The sequence below is a fragment of the Homalodisca vitripennis genome, chromosome 7, assembly GCF_021130785.1.
Source record: "Homalodisca vitripennis isolate AUS2020 chromosome 7, UT_GWSS_2.1, whole genome shotgun sequence".
NCBI classification, from domain to species: domain Eukaryota; kingdom Metazoa; phylum Arthropoda; class Insecta; order Hemiptera; family Cicadellidae; genus Homalodisca; species Homalodisca vitripennis.
This window is the reverse complement of record NC_060213.1, coordinates 114,116,909-114,136,466: the sequence shown is the minus strand read 5'-3', so window position 1 is coordinate 114,136,466 and position 19,558 is coordinate 114,116,909. Positions and strand designations below refer to the sequence as shown.

General features: G+C 32.3%; 1 protein-coding gene across 2 annotated transcripts in view; it reads left to right on the top strand.

Moving 5' to 3' along the window:
* LOC124366218 overlaps positions 1-19,558 on the top strand; it is a 217,390-nt gene that overhangs the window by 97,217 nt on the left and 100,615 nt on the right. The window contains exon 2 of one of the 2 annotated variants that reach the window (XM_046822606.1): positions 13,260-13,319. The exons of the other annotated variant lie outside the window; for it this stretch is intronic. Within the exon in view, the coding sequence (XP_046678562.1) occupies positions 13,260-13,319 (60 nt within the window). The remainder of the gene's footprint in view (positions 1-13,259; positions 13,320-19,558) is intronic. 2 annotated transcript variants of the gene reach the window in all.

Below are 19,558 nucleotides of genomic sequence, written 5' to 3'. Positions count from 1 at the left end.
TTAAACTTACTTTACAGGCATTTAATGTACATCAAATCTCACAAAACGTATTATGCAGTGTCTAGAGGTTACATAGAACATAAGTAAACCTCATTTTATCCTTTTTTGGATTTTACTCTATGTATTATAATCTATGAAAATATAGTTTGTTTACTTTGTTTGTTTTGGTCACTTCAGTGAGACTGACAGCTCAGTGTGTTGAGGTTACTGTAGATGATTTATTGTTTTATAAAGATATTATGTATAACACTTTTTCTTTTTATTGGTGTTTATATTGGTTTCGAAGATGAGTAAGAGGAGTAGATCACCAGTTTAGTGAAAATACATTAGTAAATAGTTTGTTAGGAAGTGGAATTGAAAATCTTGAATGACTCAGACTATAGTGATGGTTATTTGTGAACAATCTTTCTGATTCTGAAAATGAATCAATTACATCTGAGGATTCTGTGGGTCCTAGGGGAAGAATATAATGACGATAACGGACGCTGACCCAGACTATATAGGCCTAGAATCAGAAGACTCGTCAGACGAAGGAGGATGACAACCATAGACTACATATCAGACGTAAACGTTAGACTTGATGTACAAGACCATGTTTCTGTAAATGAAGTTATCGAAGATGTAATATCTAATTTTACAGATGTACTAATTAATAATGTAGGCCTAAACAACGTTTCAAAATCAAAATATACTAAATCAAAATATCCCAAATCAAAATATACCTGGCTCTGACTGGAACGTAGTTGAGGAAAATAATGACACCCACTCCCAAACCACATTTGCATTTGATGAACTACCTGGACCAAAACATTGTCCTCCACATGATTCACCACCGATTTCATATTTTCAATTTATTTTTTTACAGTAAATTTGATCAATTCTTTTGTGCTTAGAACCAATCAATATGCCCGAGAATACATTGCATCCCATGCCCAAACACTATCACCTTCCTCTAGAGCTCAACAATGGAAACCGGTAACTATGCATGAAATGAAAGCTTTTATAGCTACTATATTAAATATGGGAATAATTCAAAAGCCTACAATTGATAGCTATTGGTCGCTAACTGGCTCACTTAGCACACCTTGGTTTGGAAAAATGTTCAGCCGGAACAGGTTTCAGTGTCTCCTACAGTTTTTCCACATTGCAGATAACAGATTGTTAGCGAAACCAGGACATCCTGAATATGATCCTTGTGGTAAGTTTGCCCCTTTGTTAGAACATGCCAATAGGATTTTTCAGAACTCACTACACACCTCATCGGGAGATTTCTGTAGACGAAAGTCTAATAGGAACAAAGAGCCACTCGCAAATATTGCAATACTTGCCTAACAAGCACCACCATCGCTGGGGCATAAAGATGTGGATGTTATGCGACTCGGTGACAAAGTATTGTTTGGCCTTCTTCTGCTATAGGGGTAGTAAAAATAAAGATAAAGAAACTGGCCTTGCTTTCAATGTTGTTCGGAAACTTTTAGAAACTGGACAGTATCTAAAAAAGGGTTATCACGTTTTTATGGACAATTTTTTTACCACAGCTTTCCTTTGGCTAAATTTTTATTTGAAAACCTTACGTACTGACAGGCACTTTACGGGAGCAATCGAAAAAGGGATACCTCATCAGTTCAAAGAAAAGTTTGATGTTGGAAAAAAAAGTTATACATGAAGACAAGAAATATGTTGATGTTAGGTTACCGTGAGAAGGCTTCCCAAAAAAAATCCAGTTTTTGCTACTTTCTTCTACTAAAGAACCAGCACAGTCCAAACAAGTTAGAAGACAAAAAAGGCACGAGAACAATCCTAAAATAAAGCCTCAAATGATAAACTCATACAACATGTATATGGGCGGCATAGACGGATCCGACCAAATGTTGTACTGTTATTTAGACGAACGTCGGACCGTCAAATATTGGAAGAAGGTTGTGTTCAATTTATTTTTCTAGAATGGTACTGAATGCCTACATAATTTACAGTGAAAATAGTTCAGGGAAAATATTGACAAGATTTCAATTTACATCTTCAATAATTGAAGATCTTTCCAGTGAGTGGCTTAGGCAGAAGTCTCAACCTCATCGACCCAACCCGGATTATGGGAGGGGGTGACAATCTTGGAGCTAATCCCCCCTTTGGCCTAGAATCTCTTCCTGGGATCTTGCTAAGAAACTGTTGTGTTTGCAGCAAGCAAAGTACCAGTACTGGAGGAAGAAAGAAAGAGAACAAAAACTGTTTGTAAAGCATGTAAGAAAGGTGTCCATCCGACATGCTTTGGTGACCACAGGTGTTAGAACATTACACCGGAAAATTGTATATAGTTCTTGTAAATATACATCACAATAGTATACACTACATAGTAATAAGTTATAAATTTTCTGTTTTTGAGTTTTCATTGTGTTTTATTGGACTTAGAACAATGTATGATCTCAAAACCAATAGGACTATAGACGTGTTAGAATAAAGTGATTTTTCAAGATATGTATATATCTGGAAAATATAAAATAACTTCTGTATTTATTGAGGTAAGTACTTGAAATTTTGTGTGTGTACTAACAATTAACTGTGTTATTTTGTAAAATATGGAAATTATTGTTGGTATTAATTTTAAGCTATCTTATTATAGAACAAACTAAAAATTAAAAAAAAAAAATATTTTTTTCAATGATATTTTGTTATTTTTATTTTTTTCCATTTTTGAAAAGTTTTAAATAACTATTTTTTTCAATAATGGAACTAAATAAAAACAAAACAAGACCATTTCCATGACACTATGACAATAAATTACAAACATATGAATTTTTATACAAAACTCTGCATTTTCTACAAAATAGGCTTGGCATTTGTCGCATGTCAATCTGATATTGGCTTGGCATATTTTTTCTACACAAGAAAAATTTATGCTGGCATTAAAAGGGATAACAAAGTTATCGATTGCAGGATTGGATGAGGCCACATTTATTACGGCATCACAAAAGCGTTCATATTTGGAAATAGGCACGTTAGGGGGAATATAGGCTGCACACAGAATGAGAGGCAATGCCTTAGTAAGAACCTTCACGAAGACGCACTCAACATCAGTCACAGAAGTAGTTAGTTGGGCGCAAAGAAGAGAAGACCCAACAGCAATGAGGACACCACCACCACTGTCCTTATCGCTATTACTTATGGATCTATCACACCTGAATGTGGAAAAGTTGTGGAGTCCCAATTCTGAGTCATGAATTCCAATTGTAAGGTTGGTCTCGACCAAAATTAGTACATCATGAACACACGTAGCCGTGGCTTGTTTTAAAAGAGAGAACTTAGATCTAAGTCCATTGACATTTTGGAAATATACATTAAGAGTTGTTTTACCGTTGATACAGGCTAGTTTTCTTGGACAATAGTTGGGACGCCATTTCGGTACTTGATTGTCAGGTTCTTGGCCCAGCATCAGTCCTCCTCTTCAGGTCATCCCGTAGGTCATTCAAATACTTAGCCTCCCCAGGAGTACGATCCCTAGCAATGGAAATACCAGCAAGTGCATCATCAAGGCCAGATCTATCAACGGTAGAGAAGCTCCCCGTAATTTGACTGACTTCAGATACATTATTAAGGATAACCTTAATAGGTCTACTTTTCCCAGGAACCACTTTGCCAACTCTGAAGTAAGTAAAATTATATGTGATAAGCCCTGGACACAGGTGATTAAAGAGAAGAGAGACAAGTTTCTTATCATGGTCCTTTTTGGTACCCGTATCATGACTCTTAGATTCAGGAAGCTTGAAAATCATAAGATTGCGAGCACGTTGAGTCCGGTCATTCATCTCAGAGATTATCATCTCCGGTGATGTTATGTTAGTAGAAGGCGACTGCTCAATAGCTGACACCCGCTCTTCTAGGCACGAAAACTTGGTCTCAAACAGAGTGATTTTAGAGTTCAACTCATCTATCTTTTGTGGAACATCAATAAGTTTATCAATTTTCAATGATAGCTCCGTTACACTTTTGGTAAGAGTGGTCAGTTGAGTGACAAGTGAATTCAGAAGGCTACCATTAAGAGTGGCCGAACTGTCTTGTGGGTCCTTACAGTCCGTCCTTGTGCAAAACCATTTTATATTAGAATTACCGCTTATGCGTTGATATTCCTGTTTAGTCATCCTTACGCAATCCCTATGAAACCACCGCTGGCAATCAGCATCGCAGCCGATACCCTCCTCAGCATCAAGAACGGCCCTCACACAGATTGGACACGAGGCAGCCATTATGAGAGATTGTATGATAATGTATATAACAATGCAGAAGAAAAATTTGAGAAATACGGTTTGCACTAGAGCAGACCACACGTGTAATGACAGCTACTCAATCCACCGCCAGACACGTGCAGACGCTGATATTTAGTCAATCTACAAATGATCACACGCACCTGACAATCTAGAAAATATGTAAGACAATATGCAGGCAACACGGTGATAAAGTAGCTTACATGCACAGTTCATACGAATTGCAAACTGTAGGCATCATGCATAAAAGACGTGCTGGGCTAATATACACTCTATATTTCACAGTCTATGACTATAAAAGAAGAAGACAATTTAAGCACAATTTGTAATCGTCTGCTATCCTGCACATTCAATGTTAATGAGATAGGTTGTTTTAATTTAATCAATAGTGAAATATTTAGCAAAGCATATTTAAAGATTATAATATTGTTGCACTCACTCGATTAAAATGAAGAGATAAATCCAACATTAGAGCACTTGAACACCAATGAAACTAAGAAAATCAGCTTAATTATTAGCACTAGCAAAATACGTTGGATTCAAAACTGCCATCCAAAGACCAAAAAAAGCACTATATTATTAAGCACTCTGAAAATAAGAAAACATCCCTTATAACCTCACTGAAATAGCTTTGAAAACTTGTGCTTCTTTGGAGAAACTTGTCTAAACAACGATCTTTAAGGTATTTGAAGATCATTTGGAGAATGTTCTATCTTCCACCCTCCACCTTCGCACTCTCATCCTGAAGTATCTATGAGAAGTTATAAGTGTGAAAATTCGCTCTTTACAATCAGATTCTTTTAGCCGAACTCAGGTAGGTTTGAAACCTATATTAGATCAAGAAAATCAGGATATCAACGGCTCTATGCCCCCCTGACATCACTGAACACAATGCTGATAACTGCATCCAACCCAACATTTCAACCATTTCCATGCCTCTACGTTAGGTCTGCAAGTATGCGCCTCCAATATAAATACTTTTTTAAGGAAAAGCCTACACTCTTTTAAGCTTTAATCTGCCTTTTTAATATAAAAGACTGGGGCACTTCAAGAATAAGATGGACCATTAAAAGTTGCACAGAAAAAATAGGATATCCCGAAGTATCAATAGTTGAGTGAAGGTTATTGACATAAAGCATCACAGCACAGGCTCGTGGGATTCAGCAGGGGAGTCGCTCCGTATTGCAACAATGTAAATGCTGTATTCTTTAAAATTAAAGTGAACTAAAATAGCAAGATACTGATATAACAGACTTCGTACAAAATAGGAATAGCGGTCTTTGAGTTAAATCCCAAATATCTAACGTGACCTTATTTGGCTGCACCAAATCCGATAGTTCGTCACTTCCAAACAGGGTTATCATTGGAAATCCTTCCCAACCATTATTGTGTTGTTAAGTAATCCTGAGGTATGCTAGTGATGGTCGTCAAGAGAACATCCAGTCTCCACAATAAATCTTACTTCAATGCTAAAGAAGATGAGATAGGCTCTACTCGTTTGTGGTCTCCAATAGAAACTGTAGTAGGATTGAGGGAGACGTTCCGAACCACCCCAGAGGTCAGCAAAGGCAATTTGAAAAAAATCTGCATCCCACCTCAGTTTCATCATTTTCTCATTGCATAGGCCCGCAAACTCATGGTCAAGTATCTTCGGGAACGCAGAATTTAAACTTTCTGAGATCAATGGTGGAAGAATGTCCCATAGCATTAAATTATATGACTCGTATTCTATCTTTTACTTTAAGCTGGAATGGTAATTGATCACTCAAAGAATAAAGTGGACAAACTGAATAAAATATTTAAAAAAAGGTTACAATGATTTAATTATGTTGTCAGAGGTATCTGTATCAGGCCATTCTGTATTGTATCGTCAAAGAACTATTACTTCCAGTCGTAGCATGTTTGTCACACGATAGACAAATACGAGTATCATAATATAATATGTAATAAATCATTAATGTAAATATAAATGTATTGTAGTAATTTCAATAAAAATTTATGTTAAACACGAGGAAAAATATTGAATGAACTTAATTAACTAAGCTGCTTGACATGTTCCATTTACCTACTGGATAATATGGGCCAGCTGATTATTATTTTAAATTAGTTTAGGCGTAAATAAATATCACCCATACAATTTCCGATTTACTTGTAAAGATTAAATTAAAATTTATATTCATACTTTATGATGGAATTTTAAAATGCGTATTCCTGATTTATTTGCTGGTGTATAGCCTATTATATACTATTAAAAACATATATAATACAAATATGATTTGAATAGAACTAAAATTAATAATTTTCATCAAAATAATGCAATATGAGCAATTTTTAGTAAACTTATTTAAATAAATTTACTATATACGTTCTATCTGTAATTCAATTACCAGTATTATGTCGACGCTTTTCGATGTTACAAACGTCATTCTCACATCTGCTAGAATATTAAAATGATTTCAGCGCTGGGCATTGCGTCGCTTTCATTAAAGTAAATCAAAAACGCCCGAAACATATGTATACGAGATTACATTACATTTACATTGAAAACTTTTAAATATACGGTAAAAATGACTTCTTTGAAATGTTGTTGTAGCATCTAAACACGTGAGCGTAGTATTGTTATTTTATTGATGGCATAAGAGTTTTAGAAATCCTTTTTAAATACTAAATATTTAAATCCAAGGACCAAAATATGAATTTTTAATATATTAAAACTCTTCAATGTGTAACTTTTGAGCTATAGAACTCATCTAATCTGTAAGTGTTGAGCCGTTAATTCTCAAGCAACATTTTCAAACAACCTAAGGATAAAGTGGTAATTTATGAATTTTGTAATTTATTGATTTATTTTATTTCATAAGTGCTTAGCAAAAATAACCAAAGATGTTTAACGAGATTGTGACTTAGTTTAATATATGTTGGTTTGTATGTGTTTAATTTTTAGATAAATATTTATGCAACGACTGTAATTCACAAAACATTTTGAAATAATTTAGCATATACTTCACACACGCGCACATAATAATATATAATATATAACATATATTAATCATTTCTGTATTTTAGGGGATTTAATACCTCCGTCTTCAAGATATTTTAAATATAGATTTACACATTACAACAAAATTATAAAACATTAACAAGTATCAAGAAAAAGTAAATGTAAAGTGCATTAAACTTGATAAAGTCCAGCTGACGTTGGTAGAATAGTTAATTTTTTTAAAGAATGGAATTATGCTTGCAATTTTTGACAAATTTTTAACTAAAAAAATTAATTAATTAATTAATATAATATATAATATTATCAATTTATATGGACCAACCGAATGAACTATAAGTAGGTAAATACAGTTTGTGTGAAAAGATAAATTAATTATTGAGGAATATTCCCCGATATTGTACGTGATTTCCCGATACATAATCGATAAATGGTTACATTAACCACCGCCTTAAAATTACACTGCAGCCGATAACAGAGTATGTGTAACAGTGTTCTATGGATCGTTGCAAGATGTCGCGCCTAATCGAGACATGATGGTACTTACTCCTCTGATATGAAGGATATTGGCTTTTAGGGAAACCATCCATAGAGTTGAGTATGATGGAAGACCCATGTTTAAGGGTGGGGGAGTAAATTGATCCTGAGATGCTGCAACAAACGCTTCTTTATAAAAGTACGAGGATAAACGGACGAGGAAAGCTCTACACTCAGTACACGGTTACGGCTCATAGAAACAGATAAAATGATCTGAAAAGTGATCTTTCTTGCAAATTGAGCAGTTGATCATATTTATATTTAGTATTCGTTTAATGCTGTTTTATTAATGATAATTACTAATAGTCCTATAAAATGTTGCAAAAATATCACATAAAAATCCAAAGGAGAGATTTGATTGCAGCAAAAATCTAGATACGAGTACTAGACTGAGAAGGGATACTACTTTTTGCGTTTGGTGGGGGTGAAAAAACTATTTTAAAACTAATATAGTCAATTAATATCCACAACAACAGGTGTGTTTATTTCAAAGCTTTTTTTTTAAAAAAAAAAAGAATAGACTGTTCTCCTTCTAAACCTTATTCTGTCCGTCCTCATGGGCCTATATCATTTGCAAGGATTTTATCAAAAAAAATAAGAGGGAGAGTCGATAAAGTACAGGGTCGTGTTACTGATAAAAAATGGGTCGCAAAGGGTTTGAACCTGCACTAACTCTAGCACAGATCTGAAGTCCGACGTCTTAGACCACTCGCCATCGGCACTCCCGAAATGTTCCGAAAAGCTAGCAAAGATATACTAGTTTCACGATTTTTGAATTGGAAGAGCTGTTCTAAAACTAATGTAATTAATTATTTGCTTCAACGACCGTTGCGTTTATTTAAAACATAAGTGGGACTGTAGCAAAAATGATTCTGTTACGGGAACAAAAACTCTTATTGCGTCTAAAAATAAGTCCGATTTAACTGATACTTCCGATGCCAGATTAAAATTCAATTTTAAGTTTCTTGAGGACTATTAAAGTTAGGTGGGTATGGTCTTAAAACATTTGTTACATTTATGGCACCCGAATAAACGGTTAAACAGCCCAATACTGCATTTTTGTAAAATAAAACTGCTAAATTCTTTTTATTTGCTTGTAGTTTGTTTATTAACAAGTTTATTTGCTCAAAAGAAAATGTCCGAGGACTGCATTTTGTATATAAAAGTTTCAAAACCCAACGTCAATCATATTTCAATCATCGTATTCATCCAAGATAACTAATTTTGACAGAAATGTTTGTATAGAATCTAAAGATTAGATGATAAGCTCACGTGCAGAGTATTGCATGGATGCCGTGTGGTGATAACATTAGTAATCATTTGATTATCATCAATATTTTCTATTGAAAAATTAGTATTATATAATTTTTCAAAACTTATATTGATCACTAAGTACATTAAAACAGTTCTTTAACTTAGTTAACATTTAAATTTAATCCAAATTGAGGTTTATTATTATGTGTAGCATAATACTATTTTTATGTGGCAATAAAGCAAACATTATAGTTCCGATATTACATAAAAACGATCAAAACATATTGTTTACATACTGTAAAAATTGGTAAAAGTTAGAATAATATTAAATAAATATACACTTTATATTTGATCACAATGTGTTTTTCATGCAAACTTAGTAGTATTCAAAAAATGCCCTTGAGTATTGGTAATGGTAATTGATATATTTTAAAACGACATTATTTTCAGCGCAACAAAGAATATTAGACATCGCAAATTAATTGTTTCTACTGTATATAATTTAATAATACTATGAATCTTTTAGTAATAATATAGTTCAGAAATTATAGTTCTAAAATTAGGGTATAAATATTGACTTAAACACATGTTTTTGTAATTTACAAAAAAAAATTCAGTATTCGAGAACTAAGCACTTTAAATAAGCCTTTGTGTAACATGTGACATTTTACAATATTACTGTTGTTATATTCTACAGTCTGTATAATTAAATAAATGCTCAAATTTGTTCTAGAGTCCAAGATCGGTTTATATTTTATCGTTTTGGATTTAGTTACTAATAAAAGGAGGATCACAGTTGCTCATTTTCCTTATGGTAATTTCCTAACAGCAAATTGTTCGTTTTGTAATGTCATATCGTTTTACACTAAAAGAATAAAACTCGACAATAGACTTGCAAGAAAGATTGAGTTGAAATATTTGAGCCGAGACATGAAAGGTTGACCTGGATCGTGTCGCTTTGTTATTATTAGAAGCAGCAGTAAAGGATTTTCTCTGTATTATTCAAGTCTCTTGAATTTCTATACTAAAAACAGTATGAAATCCTTTGCCGGTCATTACATTTTGAGCTTTTAATCAAGTATTTTTTAAATATTTTTTTAAGCAATCACGAGTGTTTGTGAGTAGTTTACGTATTTGAACTTAATATTATTTAAAGTTTTATTCAAGAGTTTCATTATAGATAAGAAAATATTTCAATACTAAAATAAACTTAAATCATTTTGGATTAATTTTATTCTTTTATTTATATATACTTGCAATAAAGTATTTATGAATAAAAAACAGTAAAAGGTTACACAGTAGGTCTATATAATTTAAAATCATCACTATATATTTATAAACCTTATAAATATGCCATATAAAAAATTATTTTATTATGATTTTGTTTAAATTTGTGTAAAAATTTGTTATTAAAGTCTATTTACTCCGTGCAGTATTATTTATTGAACGTATACATAACCTTAAAGTAGTTTTTACAAACGGACTATTGACACTAAATGAATGTGTCCTTTTACTCACATCAGGATAGAATTTAAATCTGATATCATATTCAAATCTTTCCGTTATCCGTTCTAAATTTGCAAATGAGACTTCTTTCCTCAACATTTACGTTCCCAAATCTACACTTAGCCTCTCGATCTATAGTGCCTGGATTTTATCTTGTGGACTGCAAATAGCAAAGTGCAAAGACGATAAATTAGGAAGCCGACTCTATAGTTGACTTCCAAAAAATCGTAAGTTATTTCTTTCGTTTAGGTGATTTTTTATGGTAGTCTATGAATATGAATATAAAACAATGAAGTGATAATTGTTTGAAGAAACAGGGTCCTACAAAATTCATATTAAATCTCTGCCAAAGACAGTCTTTAAGAATCTAGAAAAACTTTATAATGGGGTTTCGATTGAAAACTTCGATGTTCATAACATTTGTACAGTAATTACGTTTTTCAATCAATAACGTTTCAGTAAAAATTGTTTCTTGCCAGCAGCCTAATTTTATAAATTCCCAAGGTCTCTTGAGCAGTTCCTTTGTACATTTCCGTGCTTTTAATTGCAATATCCGTTGAATAACTATTCTGCTGTTTTAAGCAGACGTTTATCTTGAAGAATGAATTTCGCTTACTTTCTAAGGATCTGGTAGCTGTGTTTTCGTTCTTTTTTAAACGGATTATTCTGCAAAAATCAATTTATTAACTGGTATTATATCGATCAGATATAGCTGGATGGTTAATGAATTATGTAGGGCGTTTTTGTAACAATTTCGTACGGGAATATTGAGAGGAAATCTACATTTGAATGACAAAGCTTCAAACATTTCAATCTTTGTCTCGGCGTTGGCGTTCACGGCTCTTAATAGTGAAAGCTGTGGTTTGGAAATTCTTTGAAAAGACATAATATTATAATAAGTGGCTTATTTACAGTAGTTAAAATACATTTTCGTTCATAAAATTAAGAAAAGGCTTCAGATCCCATAACATAGTTGTGACTTTCAAATTCATATATGTTTATATTATGCTACCCAATATATTATGCATAAGTAATTTGTTAGTATGCATTCATATAATCGCTAAGAATATTTCGTAAAATCTTTCTCAATAAACTAAACGTGAAAACAATAAATCTAAATTTATTTACAATAAGTAAACACGTTACTTTTCTATTAAACATTCCGGCGCATGGAACGGAACCAACACCAACCGAAGTTTCTTTCGATAAGACGTGGGGTAGGTCAGGTATGAAATGAGATGTAATTAAACATTTACTTGATAATAAATTTAGTTCACATTTTAAATCCTGAATTTGTTCGTTTTTATAGACTAATGTGGTGAGAATAATGTGGGCAATCATTGAGATCAAATGTCTGTAATTTGTAGAGGCTAGGTACAATACCGGCCTAAATTCACTTACATTTGAATATCTTCTTGTACATTTTATTCATGCTAACTTTTCATGGATTTTAGTGTAGGCCTTGCTTATTCCTGAGGCCAAATACTTTATGCTTCTCCGAAAAAACTTATATTTTTTTCTATCTAAGCGTTATCTAAGATCTTTTTCGCCGAACAGATTACCAACAGCGCTAGAGCCTCAATACCTTAAAATTCAAATACCAATAGTATCATTCAGCTTTAAGAGAGTAAGCTGTCAGCAACGCTTTTGAACCTCCGCTTTTAACCTGGGGCTAAAGTTAAAAACTCTGTTATAAATAGGAATTCTGCTCAAATCCATAAATTTTTCACTACATAAACTTGGTTTTCAGTGTCTCACCACTAATACATTGTTAAAAGTACGATTATATGCTAAAAATACTTTCTTATAATTTATATGCATTATAGATTTTTCTGGAAAACCAAATATATCGAATATTGTTTAAAAACCATTAGCATTAACAACTAATCGTATTCTTTGTTTAAAGTGTGTTACTGACGGTGGAAGGTTTGAAAGAATAGTAGGATTTCAGGCATTTGTCTCGTTATATGTTACTAAATATATAATACAACCTTTCGATGACTGAAATCTATCCTCTTCGACAGGCGAGAACACAATTACTATTTAAAAGTTACAACGTTCGGCAATGCACTGATACTAAAATAAGAAATAAAATAAATACAAAATTTGGAAGAAAATTTATCAAGCATACCCAAAAGTTTCCCCTTTATGGGTTCCAAGTAGCTTTTGGGTGTGATTAATCCCCTTCTACCTTTTTTCTCGAATCTCTTTATTTTTTAGTGTCAGTTCATTGCCGCACATTCTGTCAGTTACAAATTGTCTTATCACCTGACGAAGAGGGTGGATTTCAATCCTCGAAACGTTGTGTTAAACCTTTTTTAACATATAACGATGGCAAAGGTAGGAAACCCTATTATCCTTACGTATAATTTATTGTACTTTTAAAATGTAATAGCGCTGAAACATTAATTTAGTGAAACATATACGGACTTAAGAAGAGTCCCTATTCTAAACTTTTGCCCATATAAGAAGGTGGAGCCTCCTATGCGCGACCGGCAGCTGAATACCGTGCCCCCTTTTAAGGCGTTATGTATTAGCCTATCTATTCAACCAATATATTGTAGCATGAAAAAATTAAACTCAAAATTTACCACTGGATGTAAAACTTCAATAAGCTTTAGGAAAAAGCGATGTCCAGTCTTGTGCCCTAGCTCCTGTGATAACTATGACCTTGTGACCTTGACCTGCTGACAAGGCCCTGTTATCAGGTGGTGCTCGCAGCGGGCTGCCAAGATGGCCACCCGAGACACGCCCCTCATCCGGACAAGGTACGTGGCAGAGTCGCTGTTGTTAGTATCTCTGTCCCCTACACCTACCGTTTGTTTGTGTCTTGGACTGAGCATCCAGAGGAGTTTTGCAAAATTCCGTAGAGTCTGCCTGTGTACTCATATTCAGCATTATTGGCCGTGAATGCTATGTTCTCAGTTAACCCAAACCACTAGTTTAACCACTAGATTCAGATGAAAATTGGGTAGACCCACATCATCGTTCAGCCTGTCCCAGCATTCTCACTATTATTGCGGTACATTTCGTTTGAGTTCGTTATCACGTTTATGCACGAGTAGAAAACGTCTACTTAATTTTGGTTACTTTAACAACTAAAATTGGTTTAACTTTTAATTGAACATTTTACAATTTTTGACATTAGCAATAATATTTTTTTTCATTTTTTACACCATCTTAGGAAATAACAAATGAAAGAAATGTAACAAACTTTATAGCGTATCTTCTACCGTGTGACCTATTAAACAAAAAATTTCTGAAAAATACGCAGTTCTTAAGCACACTTATATTCTTCACATCAAATTTGGTGAACGTCTTAACCACGTAATCAAATTATATTTACAATAATCATAATTTTGAATAAAGGAAAATTGAAAAACATTTTGCATACATCAATATTAGGAGTTCCTCTTTTAATTACTTGTGTTATTCTCATTTTCATAAAAATATAAAAAAAACACTAAAAACAAACTTTACAAATTCATTCTGCAATACGCTCCATTTTAAATTTAATATTCAGATATGCCTTCACTTCTAAGTTAAATCTCTAAATTTGTACAAGAAAGCTTAAATCTAATATACTAACATGAATTAACTGATTAAAAATAAAGTTTCAAAACCAATAACTCTAGTTGATAACTTCATTCAAGATTGTAGCTAAAATAATGTTTCCTAACATTTATATTTTTTACATATGCATATTGTCATTTAAAATTGTTTAAATTTAGAAATATACCAATATACACCAACCTATTCAATCCCAGCTTTATACAACGTTTTTAAATAGTGTTAATTACATACACTTACATGTATTAAACATGATGAAGTTTTAGTACCTCGATTAAAACATATATTTTTTGTGTTAGTAGAAACACAAAAATATAACTGAGAAATGCATATTGTCTTATATATATATATATATATATATATATATATATATATATATATATATATATATATATATATATATATATATACCGTTCCTCCGCCTATACATATAAATTATAACTTCTGTCCTGAAAATTGATCTCATAATTATATATATATATATAACACTGTTTTGAAGCTTTTTGAGATTTTAAATAATTGATGAAACTAGCACAAACACACAGAATTAAATGAGGTAACATTAGGGGAAAACATATGCTCCGTTCTAACATTTAATGCTCAGCCCTGTTGATATGTGTTGCCTGCATTTTCTAATATTACATGAAAACTCAAGGAATGAAAATTAAAACTGAGATGTTGCATACCATGCACGTTTGTAATTGCCAACGAGTGTGGTTCTTTTTACATTTTTGTTAATTATTTGGTTTCATGTTGCACGTGTGAGCATTATGGAAGGTAAGTACAAAATATTTCATTTTTTATTATCTACAGTTGGTAAGAAATGAGCTAAATCTATCACTCGTAAATATATTTAAAAGACAATAAAAGAATCAGTGATATTCTTGCCGTTTACTTATAATGTTTCGGTTATTATATATAATAGCATATTCATATGATCTGATTAAATCCTGGTAATTGCGATGAATGATTTTAAAAATGTGACGTTATTTTAGACATTTTCCATCGTCACACGTTACAAAAACATCGCTATATTTTCTTTGGTTTTTTACTTTATATGCTTGCTTAATATAATGCCGGTTTATGACACATGAAGAAGAAGATAGATCTTAATCCTCGAAACGTATTGTCCTATTTTTTTTAAATAATAACGACGAAAAATGTCCAAAATCTTGTTATTTTTTGTTCTGACTTAGAAATAACATAGGTCAATAGCAAAGTAACATGAATCTACCTTATATAAAATTTAACTACGTATTTACAACAAAATATGTATTTTTTTTAATCTCTTGTTTATGTAAATCAAAATATATTTACTTATTTCTGTATATCAACATTTGAAAGCTTCTTAATACAATAATACACCCCAGTTGTAAATTTATGAGACCTTTTAGGGTTTCGAACCTACGTCTTCTAAATTATAGAGCGCCAATTTTCACTAAGTTACGTGAAAAGATCAGATCTTTTATCTCTTAAGTAATGTTGGTTTTGGCTAAATGCTCTTCACTGCTACAGTTTCGTAGGTATGTATGTAGCGATTTCAAATAATAAAAAACTCTAGAAGAAAAGTAGATTACACAGATGGCTCTCATCTCGATTTGATGATTTCAATATTTATAATGTTAATTTGTAAAACAATGATGATATAACTGATCTAAATTTCGACATATTCAACATACTCATAACGTTAAAAACAAAATAGAACTTCATTCTCCTGAGACCCTACACGACAAATTCGTTATAAGTATAAGAAATGGTTTGTAAAAAATTGGTCTTGGTTCGAAGCAATCAATTAGAATTTATTTTTGAAACATATTTAATTGTATTGATTCAAAAGACTCTTGTGCATCTCAAAATTGTTAATTGTATAAATCCTTTATCTCGAAATCGCCTTAAATGAAATATTAAACATCATGTAAATACTAACATTGTTATAAATCACCTGAACATTCTAAAATGCTTATCTGTGAATAATAATATAAATAAAACCTTTCAAATTTGTGCGGTAGCTATCTTGAAATTTGTTTTAAACGACCTGAGAATTCTAAAACCTCTTTTTGTTTTTTCTCGAATGGATAGTAACAGGTATAACCAATCCTTCTAAAAAATTTGAACGTCCACCATATTGAAACCAAATAATTAAAAAAATTAGTGCATGATATTAAAAATAAACGCGCCATTTTTGCTCTGAAATACAGATTAAAATGATGCACAAATCTGAATAGTAATTACTATGAACTTTACCTGATGTGCTTCGCACTTGATTCCCAGATACAATATCATGATGCAATTTATCAATATATTCTACTCTTTTATATAATTTAAAGATACACTTTTATTTTGAAACAAATAAGCTTGGCCTTCCTCCACATTGCGTCCATATGAGTAGCTTAAACTCTTTTGTATACCGACACGTAACAAGAATGTGAGCTCATAGCTCCCTTATCTAAGAAAGGAACTGTTGTATTGTGATCAAAGATGATCCAAACCCAATTAGAGTGCAGTGTGAAGTCAGCGACAACGCTATAGGGACAGGACAAGAAGGGACGAAGGGTGGCAGCAGGGGGCGCTGGAGGGAGAAGGGAGGAATCAATAGTGGGTCGCCATAGCACTGTGGTATAATGCAGACTGGCGTCCTTGTGCTCTCTCCACAATCCGACCTTGTAGCCCACTCTGTATGCTGATTAATTACACCAGTTTTAGCTGAAATTATTGTCGTTTAACGTGAGTTATACACGCACGTAAAAAGTTACAGCTGCTATTTCAGCGTTGAGCAGGGAAATCCAAATTGGACTTTGGACTGTTAGGATGCAGTTAAAATCGTTTAGTATATTTTTAATTTTTGTATATATTTTCATGAACCCAAATATATAAATTAAACCATGGATGTGTATGGAAAATAAAATAGATTGATAGGGAAATCATTAGTTCCCAAAGTACTTACGCCTTAAATTCACTTTGTTCCAACACTTGAGTGAAATATTTGACTCCATGCAGCATATGCAGCTCTGGTGGTCATCTTGTTCCAGCTATGAAAACATTGTTATTCCGTGGAGCTGAATTTTTGATTGCCCTTAACAAGCAGTATGTAAGAGTTAAACTCACAAAAAAACTTCCGCTTTGAAAAAAATATATTGATCACAAAATCTATAGTATACTACACTACACTTCGCTCCAAGCCACTGCTATAAACGAAGAAAAGAACAAACTGATTGCTTTTACTAATTGTCTTATCGGAGATTAGAGTAAATATGTAGTACTTTTTATTTAAAAAATCGTAGATAGCACCACATTTAGAGTAAGAAGACCTAAATCACGTATAAAACAGAAAATAATGTTTCTGAGGGCAATTTCGTAATAAAAAGGGGTTTCACCTACGCGGAAGATTATATTCTCTTCTTCTTTTTGAATCCAGACCTTTATTTTCATCTATGGAACTACAAAGGAGGGATGAATACAATAATCTCGTAAACTGAACAAATAATTTGGCTCTTTATTTGAAATGAACGGCGTCGATTGATATGGTAGCAATGGGATTGCCTGTTATAGATTAGTTTAGAATATGTCTATATTACATTCTTAAACGTCCAGCTACTCATCGTCAGCATATTAACAGATGGATGTGGATATACTTTAAACCTTGAACAAACTCTAGTTGGAGACAATAGTATAGTTCGCAAAAGGAACAGGGAGAGGATTCTTCTGAACGTTGTTAACATATTCTCAGAAGTCAGTTTGCTTCAACTTCAGATTTTAATATTCCTGGATTGCTCTCTTATAAAGGGAACTAACTTTCGTATCTGAGCTAAAATAAAATTAATGCTTCTCCTCCTGTTCAGAATGGTGAATAAATGCGTGAGTAGTATTTGTTGCCAGGGTTTATAATATAAAATTTCTGGACTGGAAAAAGGGTAAAATTTAACAAACCATTTGTTTTCCTATTCATAACTTAGTAAGATATTCGGATTTATAAACGTCACAAATTCTATTTCACATTTTACTTCGACACAAACATCTCTGTCAACAAACCATTTATCCAATATTTATGTTTTGGTTCTCCAGGAGTGAAATTTCTTTAGAAGAGAAAATATTGCAGTTTTCTTAACGTAGGAAAGTTTTCAAAACTGTAGGAAATGTCAGAAATCGTGTTTTTCTTTCATATTTGTTTAGTGTTTAATGCCGAATTGGAGTATATACTGTGTAAATTAGCATATTCTTATTTACTTTTGTTTGCGTTAAGAAGTTTGGATATTAATCGGACAATTCCTAAAAAACGAATTTTTATGAATTGCCTGATTTATATTTATTAAATGATTGAATACTCAAATTTGGTACATTGATTTATTTGTTTAAAAGCTATACTAGGGTAAGCCAAACAGTTAAAATACTCGTACATCACAAACCACATGGCACTAACAATCTTTTTACTACAGCTGGCAGTTATAAATTGCCAACATTTCAGTCTTTGGTATTTTAGAGAGCAGGTCTCAATATCTAATAAGTTTTGAAAACTCTGTTATTTTCTCAAGTCAAAAAAGTTTTAAATAATTTTTTATTTCCTGAATGGTGTATTTTTAAATAAATGTAAATAAAACGTTATACATGAGTTAAAAATCTAAGGACATAAATAGATGCTTGGTGGGGCTGATTTAATTGTAAGATATTTTTTTAGATTTTTTGCGGAAATGTGGCTTCAGCACGACAGACAGGCAGTGTACTCCTATTTTACTTATGTGCCTAGAATCAATATCTATATGTAATTAGGTACTACAATTTGGCTTAGATTAAACTTTTTTTACTTAAAAAAATGTTTAATAATAAATTCACTGCACCACAGATAAATTAATGTCAATTTGGAAAAACCGACATGCAGATATATCTTATAAAGATTGCGTTGAAAAGATTAGAAATTACTGTACAATGAAATTTGCTTGTGTTCAAATAAATAAAGTAATAACATTTTATTTCCCATACAAACATGAAACTTCATATCAAAAAAGTCTGATAATATATCAGACATAGTTCTTGATGAAACTTTTACTAATTTCAAAGTAGATGGTGCATATATTTTGCGGATCAATTGGCAAAAATACAGATGGCAATTTCTTCATAATACTTGAAATTCAGCAAAAATGTGAAAATATATTTTTTTTTTTAAGGAGATTGACAGAACAGGATACATGAGTAAGGTGAAGGGCCAAGTTCCTTGTCCACACAATACCAAGACATTAACGCTAAAATACAAGAAAAATGTCTTAAAATAAATCTTTGGTACCTATTAAATTCTAGTTAGTTTGAGTTTATTTTCATTTGAAAATAAACTCATTTGAAAAGTATTCAGAGAGTGAGCCAGGCAGTAGTCAATCAAGTATGAGCCCGCAGACTGGGATCAGGTAATCGGGGCTTCTTTTAACTAAGCAGCTATTTTGGATGATTT